The 9,342-nt window shown below is 48.2% G+C and overlaps 1 protein-coding gene across 4 annotated transcripts in view; it reads right to left on the bottom strand.

Annotated features, from left to right (window-relative positions):
- Window positions 1–8,017, bottom strand: part of LOC111931095 (uncharacterized) — a 31,170-nt gene extending 23,153 nt beyond the window's left edge. The window contains exon 1 of one of the 4 annotated variants that reach the window (XM_023929508.2): window positions 7,508–8,017. In XM_023929508.2, the coding sequence (XP_023785276.2) occupies window positions 7,508–7,778 (271 nt within the window). In that variant the 5' untranslated portion in view covers window positions 7,779–8,017. The remainder of the gene's footprint in view (window positions 1–7,507) is intronic. The other 3 variants (XM_086900963.1, XM_086900964.1, XM_023929507.2) reach the window with 3 other exon arrangements.
- Between the last annotated feature and the right edge of the window lie 1,325 nt (window positions 8,018–9,342).

Raw genomic sequence — 9,342 nt, forward strand, 5'->3', positions numbered from 1 at the left:
GAGGAGGTGCAACTGAGTCACTTTGATTTCAAGTCAAGAGGATCTACCTGCTCAGCTGCAAGCACTTGTTGGCAGCCAGAGACAGAACCACGTATCTGCATGAAAAGGCTTACAGGCTCTTCTGATGGCATCACTACCCCAGGTGGCCAAAAGAACTATCGAGTCAAGAGGAGAGCACTTGCATTCCTGCAATTACTTTTAAGAACAAACCATACAGCTGTCACTCTTACCTGGAATTACTATATACAATGATAGTTCTTTCCCACAGATTGATTTTTCTCACTTATTAATCATGCCATGCTTTCCTTTGACTGGAGATTCTCTCACTTCTTTCAATCTACCCTTGTTTTTTCTTGCTTAACTGGTTTTACCCTGGCCTACACAAATATTGCTTTGTCTAAAATCAGGAAGCAGCATATTAAAATGAGGTCTTGCTACTTACAGAAGGAGATGTCAGATCCTTTACTGCATATCTTTTAGGATTACAAAAGCTGCAATGTGAACAAGAAGGTTTGGCTGGAGTAGAAAAAATTGAAAATAAAATGAAATTTTTGACCTTCTGTGGGATGGCCACCTTAATGCCAACAACAGTTCTTTGCTCTCCCCTTACTATGGTCACTAGCAACATGTTTCACAAAAATTGTTTATCTTTTTTAGACTGCAAACCACTGCTCTCAGCACTATCAGGTCCTGCAAACCAGTGTTTGAGCATTTCTGATTTATTCTTCCAACAACTTGTGACGAGGCAAAATTTTATCATCCCTCTACCACAGGACCAAAATAATGCCAAAGGATAACAGGATTTTGCAACACACTTAGGCACCTCATCCTCATTCATTCAATAATACTTTCCTGTGGTCAGTGAGGTCATCTGTGCTACAACATAAAGATCTCCAATGATTAAGGCAGTGACCTGAAACTCCAAGATATTCTTGCTGCACCTCACTGACAAAACAGTCTCTCTTCTTCCTCTCTTTTAACTGGATTATAGAATCTAAACCATGGGGCTTCCAACAAGCAGATTGTTCCTGCTACAGATCTCAAAAGAGGCATACAAAAACACTCAGCTCTTTCAAGCATATTGCTAACAAACACCAGAATGGTGCAATTAAAGCTCATCTGGGCAATTGGGGGGGGTGGTGCGGGAAATCGACCCAGAGCCTTGGCTGCTATAAATTCACTCATTTCCAGGGCCCTTAACAGAACTGTGTCAGCTAATTTTGGCTGAGGGCTTGGCCTGTAAGTGCTTTGTTCAGCAATACCAGGGCCCCTGAGTAAAGCAAGGAAGAGAGATAACTCCTGCCTGGTACTGGAGGGAGTGTGCTGCAGGGGTATGGTTGCAAACAATCCTGCACAGGGCCTTCTGAAAGGAGGTGTAAAGAACTTCAGAGAGCTGAATGGTGGCATTAACAATAGTAAGATGTATTTACTTGTGCTGGAGGCCAGCCAGGTTTGACACTGCTGTTCCTGGGAATTTAGCCAAGTATTTTTTTTTATTATTATTTTTGTGGGGGGTTTTTTTGTTGTTGTTTTTTGTTGTTTTTTGTTGTTTTTTGTTTCTTTTCCCCTGGACTGGTTTTCCACACCGCCCTGTGGTGGGGGTAAGATAGCAAATGCTGTAGCCTTTAGTAAGCTGGCTGGTACGCTGGTGTGGCAGCCAGGGAAGAGGTAGAGTTTTGTGTGCATGCTTCAGAATCAGTACAGGCTCCTGAGGCATCTTCAGCATGTGTGCCCAGGCCAAACATTATCCCAGGGTAGCTTGTGCTGCTTGCCTAGTAGTCCTTTCAAAGAGTTATATGGCTGTGTAATCACCCTAGATATATAGAAGGCTCTCTGTATTGAAATATATGCCTGTAACTGGTGGTAAGTGATCATGTGTAGCCTTGGGAAGCTGGGTTTCCTGTGCTTGTAAAGCTGGAGAATCAGACTGCTTCCCAACTCACAAGGAGGTGGTGACAGCAAATTACCTAATACCTGAGGATAATTGGTAGGGAGTGAAAGGAATGATGTGTCCCACCTAAGTCTCTAGAACTTTATATCATGTTTGGATTGCTTTCTAGGATATTTCTATGGTGCAGTTAGCATAGCCCAATAGAGAAACTTAAATCTTTCAAAGGTAAATACCCTCCCATCATCTCCTGTCCAAAGGCTTCCCTTTGTTGGGACTTTTAAATCCAAATTATTTTGCCATTTGCACAATAACTAGCAGCTGTCAGGACTCAGCCTGGTGTATTAGTACAGAGATCTCTGACCAGGAGAAAGAGGGCAGATACCTAAACATAAAATTATTTTCTAGCAATTTCTTTATCCCATGTAAGTTGGATACACAAGATGAACTCAAACAACTGCCCAGGAAAAAGTCCTCTGTATTTCCAATCCTGCTCAAGCCCAATTCCTGCAAAAGCTCCCACCTTTCTAGTAAACCAAGCTAAAGTCTATATCCAAATCCCCATGCTCCAAAGCTGAAACCCATGTCTGGTTTTTTTTTTTTTTTCTTCTTTGCACCTATGCCTCTGGCTCAAAGCTGTGTTTCACTGGTAATTCCTCCAGTGCAAGACCTGTTAAACTCTGCTTCATCCCTGAGAGGGTCTGTGGCCTCTGATGCACTAACTTGAGTATCATAGCACATGTTTTTCTGATGTATGCAACTAATAGAAGCGTTGGTGGACAGGAAGAGGCCAGGCTGGCAGTGGAGTGAGTGCTGCTACTGGCAGTAGATAACCATACCAGCTCTGCCCTCTGCTGCTCTCTTCCCTTCTAGTCTCTGCCCACCTGTCTTCCCAAAATGTTCATCCTGATTTTTAGGCTACTTGGCATGGGGAGAATCTCTATTAAGCATGGCACAACTGGAGCCAAAGCTTTGCTTGTCTTCATCTGCCACTGTCTTAAAAAGGACAGCAGAGCTAGAGCCAGGGCAGCTTTCTGCTTGTCTCTAGAACTGCTGCAAGGTCCATGAGCACAGCGAGCCCATCCACAGTGGGTGGTGCTGGCAGGCTTGTGAGAACAGCCCAGAGATACTCAGAGAATCTATTCCTCTCCCTGCCACTGTGTACCACGCATGCCACAAGACATGCAACATCCTACACACTGCAGTTCATAAGGCCAGTACTTTCCAGCTTTACTGTGCCACCAAAAATAAAGGGCAACACCAATGACTTGGATTGCTGGAGTAGCAGGGACTTTGCACGGCTGCCCTGCAAAGGAAAACCAATGCTAGACCACAGCACTCCTACTAATCTATTTAGCCTGAAATACAGGAGTAAGGTGCACGTGCAAAGTGCCAGAAAAAGTTTTTCAGCATCCTGTAGAGGACACAGCCTGCCCAGTAACTCCTCCCTGGCTCCAGCTGTGCCAAGGATCAAACCCTGCCGTGCAGGATGGGTTCTGTGATGGGGCTCTGGCCTCCAAGTAATAGAGTAAGAGATGACTGTCACCTTTTGAGTCATTAGATAGCAGTGACTAGTGCACTGGAGTCAAACTCATGACCTAGAAATGAAAGGCTGCCTCTCCCATTCAGTCTTTGCATTCCTTCGTTTTCCTTCCTTCCTTCCCTTACAAAAAGACTCCCTTAGTTTTGTCACTGTGCCACATTCTCTAGCACTGCTGGCAGAACGGCTCAGGTGGTATTTCCCTTTCATATCGAAGAGGTGGGTTTTTTTCTCACCAATGATGAGGTCTCAATTTCCCAGCATTTAAGAGAGAAGGGGTCACTTCCTTTCTGAAACAATAGGCATTTTTTGCTGATGACTTTTCCCCCCCGTGCTCGCTGAAGGGTGGGGCTGGCACCTCCTCAGCAGCCCCGGCGCAGGGCGTGCGGGAGCCGTGTCACCTCCCCGGCTGGCAAAGAGCTGTCCCTAGCACAGCCCCTGGGCTCCGGCAGGCTTGGCACGGACAGCACCTCACTGCTCACAGAAATTCAATTACTCTTACGCTTCCAAAAACTCCAAAATAACCCAACAAACAAAAAATGTCCCCACCCCAATAAATGAGTAACCACTACCTGCTGAACCTCTGTGAGAAAAATCTACCTCCACACAGCTTTGCCATGGATTTCCAGGGGGTGAGGATCTCTCGATTACCTGGTGCTTCACTGGACTCTTGATCCCAATCCTGGCAATGGCAGAGGTGCTACTTGGCACCAAAAGTCTGCAAACTATCTGCCTTCCCCAATGCTTTTCAGGCAGCATGCTGAGCGTGCTGCTGGAAGTTGGGTTGCCCAGTCTGAGCAAGGCTTCTTCTAAATTATGAGGATAATCGTGAGCTGAAATATTTGTGCAGAAAGCTCCTCGCAGGGTCTCTTGTTTTCAGTGTGCCAGTTACAACTTCTATCTACAACAGCAGAAACTTTTGAAGGCTTGAAAATCACGGTCAGAGGAAAGGTCGTGGGTTTTGTTGTTTTATTTAACTTGGTCTGCTTGTTATTTACATCCGATCCTCTAAACTTCAATTTATCCAGCTGGAGAAGTGAAATGCAGGTGGGTTTCATGAACATACATATACAATTTGATTTGCTCAAAATGTTGCATGCAAAGGAGTAGTTATGATAAAGCTGAGATTTCAGATAGTCCTTGAACAAAAAGCACAAAGTACTACTTAGATCCCTTGGCTCCAAGGTGATCTCTAGTCTCAATGTTAGTTAAGTGTGTGAAGTTCCTTAGGATCGTAGTTTGGTAATATAATGTGACCAGAAATGTTATGGGTCTCCACAGCTGCAGCTTGGTAATGATAAATCGGTATAAAGTAGATGCCGAGAAAAAGATAACAGGGTTCAAGGACTCTGAGGAGACATTCATTGCTTTAGTACCTATGTTTTAGAAAAGAGGCGATAATTATAGCTCTTTTCAAGCATTTGAGGAGGAATGAGAGAGAGATTGATTGATTGTTTACTGATGATATAGTTGGGTGAGCTAAAGAGGAAATGGATTTCCAAGTAGAGAGGCCACTTGACACTTTTACAGCTTGCTCCTAATCCATTCCAAGTGACCTGTGAAGTTTTTGAAACCAAACGACAGGTCTGATAGATTAGTGACCTCTGGCACAGCAGGTCCCCTCAGACCACCTGGTTTATCAGTTACTTGTGTAGGCTGGCAGTCCCCAGCTTTGGATCAACACCTGACCCCGTGCAACAGCACCAGCTAAAGCGCTGTTCCCACTCATCTCTGCATTTACACTGCAACTTATTTCTTTGTATCTCTGAACCAGTGGGAAACCCCTTGCCAAGGGTAATTTTGGTGCGCAAGGATCAGTGCCCAAATTCTCCCTACACTGCGGTATAACCAGTCTTGGGGGCTGGGGGAGGGAAGAGGTTCAGGCCCTACAATCATCTATGGGCCTTATTTGTGAGATTTTTGTCGGGAGATGACAGCTGCCGCTAAAGACCTGCAAATCCTTCTCCTTGGAAATTCCCATGTGTTCCTCCAAAAGAAAGGTTCAAAACCTTAAATAAAGGAAACAGTGTTTTCATGAGCAGCCCTGTATAACAGTAAAATATTATTAAACACACAACTCAGTGATATGTCTGAGCAGAAATTGAAAACAATAGAAACAAATATATCACACATTGGCAAAAACTGTCTAATTTAGATCTTTTCCTTGTACATCTGATCTGCAGGCTGCCTCATATCACAGAGGATTATTCAGCCAGAAATTAACTAGGAGCCAGGAGGCCCTTTGCAAGGATGGAACGTGCCCCCCAGGGATGACAGGTATGTAGTATTTCAGGTTTTATTGCCTATAATAAGCTTGGATAAACAACTGTTCAATAGCCCCAAAGACCAAGGCCATTTAGACACCAGTGCTTCAACTGAAGCCAAAGGAACTCGAGAATTGTATTAGAAAGGTCACTGTTAACCCATTCTTCATGATCAGTCATTGCTGTCCCTTAGTAACACCCTGAAGAGCTGCTCCTGCTCAAACAAGGTAGCATTGGACAGGTGTAACCATACTCTGGCGTGTCTGAAATCTTTTATAGTTGGCAAGAGCCAAGAATGCTATTTCTGAATAGAGAAGGCATCCAAGTCAGGACACACATAATATTTGATGCCTTTTTCTAGCTCAGGTGATTGGAGAGTGCTATTGCCGCTTCTTATTTGGATAAGTTCTAGCTGAGCTTCTTTTTGATCCCTCAGTGCTCTGTAGGATGACTGCTCCCCCACCAAAGCTTTCACCTACCTCATTAACCTCATTAACAATATTGCTGTGTCTGGGCAGTGAGGGACACTTCCATATGGAAGAGCAAGCTTCCTTTCACCTCCTCCTAACCCTGCCAGCAGGTTTGCACTATGTATCATGGAAGAAACAAGTTTATGGTCAAATTACATCCAGGGCAAAAAGGAGCGGTTTCCACCACACTGTAAAACACTCCTCAAACACCCTCCACATCTTAGGGGGATGCTGGCACGTTCTCACAGCAGCACTGCTCTAAAGCCCTTTGTGTCACTGGGTAGCAGATTCCAGACTGAGCCCGGGCAGAGCAGTGCTTCAGCAGTCCTGCTGGCAACAGCGCTTAACGGGCACCTGCTGGGGCACCTCAGAGGCTCCGGCTCACACTGAGTTCTGAGTAGCTGCCCCAGACCAGGACAGCTGGGAGGCACAATTCAAGCAGAGAGTACCTGAGTGGATGCCCAATAATGTGGCGGCTCTGATGACTCCACGGGAACAATTTCTGCAGCACTCCAAGGAGGCAGGAGTTTGGCGTAAGGACGGGAAGCCAGGACCCCAGGAGGTATAACCACCCCAAACACTTGGGTTTGCAACATTTTTACCGCCCTGCTGTTTCACTGCACACTATATTTACACTCCGACAAACCCTGCCTGCATGCCAAGCAAACCAGCTCAGTGCAGTGATGCCAATGAGACAGAGCCTGCCCATCTCGTTTACAGCTGCCACAAGCCAAGTTGAGGGGTAAAAACAGGCATGCTAAGAGAATTCTGCTACATGGGGCTTGTGAACTCAAAGTCTGCAACTCTGGCTAAGGTATATATATAATAATTAGTATAGTGGCCCCATTATACCTCTAAAAGGCATACTGAGACCACATAATTTGTTTGCACAGTAGGCTTAAAAAAAACCTACAGGTGATCAGCTGCAGGACTATAGCTGTCTTTCCTGCCACGGTCACCTCATCTGCACGGGAGGGAGCAAGTGAAACACTTGGAACCCGCGACAACTGCTGTTGGCTGGGGATGCAGTAGGCTAGAGAGCGAGCCCATGTCCATTGCCGGGGCGGAGGACAGCCCCGAGCCGCCTGTCGGTGGTGCCCGGACCCACGCGGCGCCGGGAGCAGCCGCTCCTCTGGCTGCCGGTCCCGCGGCAGCTCGGACCGCTCGGAGCCGCAGTGCTCCCACCTCCCCTGCTCCTCTCTCCCGAGCTTTGCCGTGCTTACCAAGGCGAAACAAGCCCATTTAAGAGGAAACGAAACCGGTTCCTTAAGCGCAGCGCTTGCCGGGGCAGGGGCTGAGGGCCCGGCGGCCGAAGCGAGAGGGGACGCGCCCCTGGCAGCCTTACCTGCGAGGGGACAGAGGCAGCCGGAGAGCAGGGAGCGCAGCATGGGGCCGGGGCGGCAGCGGCGCCGTGCCCGTCCGCCGGGGCCCGGGAGCAGGGCGGGCCGGGAGCGGCTTGTCCTAAGGATCGTCTGCACGGCCACCGAGGGGAAGGAAGGGGGTGGAAGGGGCGCGGGTCCGGGGAGGTGTTGGCAGCCGCCGGCTGGCCCCGGCGGGGCGGCCGACTCACCTCTCCAGGGCGCTTCCAGGGTGAAGCTCCGATGCCAGCTGAACATCCCGGCGGCAGCAGCCGCCCTCAGGGGCGGGCGGGGCGCGGGCACGGGGGTGCCATCGCTGCCGACCCTCCCCGAGCTGCTGCGCGTCCCCGGGCGGGCGGGCCGGGCTAGGGCATGGCGGGGGCAGCGCGGAGCGGGCAGCGCTGCCGGCGCGGAGGCTGCGGAGAGGCGGGCGGGCGCCCGGCCAGCAGTGACTTATAAAGGGAGCAGCCCAGAGGAATGTATCTCCTGTGGCTGATAAGCCGAGATGACTGGAGGGGTTTGAACTACCTTTGCAACCCCCGGAGAAGAGAGGGGGAGAGAGGGAAAAAAAGGACAGGCGAGAAGGAAAAAAAAAAAAAATAAATCAGTGCTTGCATAATATCAATAAACAACTCCCCTCTCTAGTGGCAGGGAAGGCTGGAATGTTTTGGGTGGGGAGGAGAGAGAATAAAAGAGTAGAGTGGGTTTGCTGTTTTTTGGGTTTTTTTTGGTTTTATTTTTTTCAGGTTTTTTTTCTGTTCTCTATTTAAATTGCATGTTATATGTTCATAATGCATAACTGCCCTGGTTGTCACTGGCACTGCAGTGGGTAAGGGGGGTGAGAAGGATGGTTCAGGACTGTCCTGGGTGCAAGCTCCCATGGGCAGATTCGCAGTGTCACCCTACTGGAATGAACTCCAAATACACAAGCCAGCCATGAAGTGTTCTGGGATACCCTGGCATGGTTGAGCCCACTGGAGTGTTGTCTTGGGAAATGTGTGGGAAATTACTCTTAGGCTATGTTTAAGGAGCACAAGTTCCCTACAAGAAGCAACCCCATAACCTATACGGGGTCTCTGCTTGTTAAGACAGCACCAGTCCTTGCATTGCTCCCCCATTCAGACTTTTGCTGACATGAGCACTCTCAGGAGAAAATGTGCTGCTCCACCGGTTAAACCGGCCTAATTCCGTGGACTTCAGCTGTCCATAGGATCAGTGGCCCCAAGGAGAACACAGAGTGGTGCTACAAATGCCATGAGAAAGTGAGTGAGAGGGGAGCTGTCAGGGGAGATCAGTCCAGTTGCCCCAATGCTCTGCAGGTGCCAGCCCTCCTGTGCCTCTGCAACACACATTTCAGGCCAAGTATCAACCAAGGTGAATTCACTTTTTGCTGTAGCAGTCACTGGAGTTTGCTGGTTGGCACCAGCCACAATTTAAAGATAGCGTGTCTAATTGGCCCCTTTTCCCACCACATTGCTTTTGTGTTATTAATTGCTCCCAAATTTGTGTTGTCTACCAAAAGGCATCTTTTCTACTCAAGCTGGGAGGATTTGACTGCTCCCCCCTTGCTTCCCACTGCAGTGAGATAGAGTTTTTGTGGGCTGCATCTGATTTTCTTGAAACACTCCAGACACTCAGGGTGCACCCAGCACCTATTCCTCTTTTTCTGGGAAATCAAAGGGTGTGGTTTACTGTGCAGACAGAGCCAGGTTGTCCACACTCTTTGGGCTGGTGAGAAGGAAAGCATTAGGTTCCCTTGGGGAAGGAGGTCCATGTTTCCTGCACTGAGGGAGTGCTGTGGTTAGTGCTGTGTGCTTAGTGT

The sequence above is a fragment of the Cyanistes caeruleus genome, chromosome 8 (genome assembly GCF_971803275.1).
Source record: "Cyanistes caeruleus chromosome 8, bCyaCae1.hap1.1, whole genome shotgun sequence".
NCBI lineage: Eukaryota > Metazoa > Chordata > Aves > Passeriformes > Paridae > Cyanistes > Cyanistes caeruleus.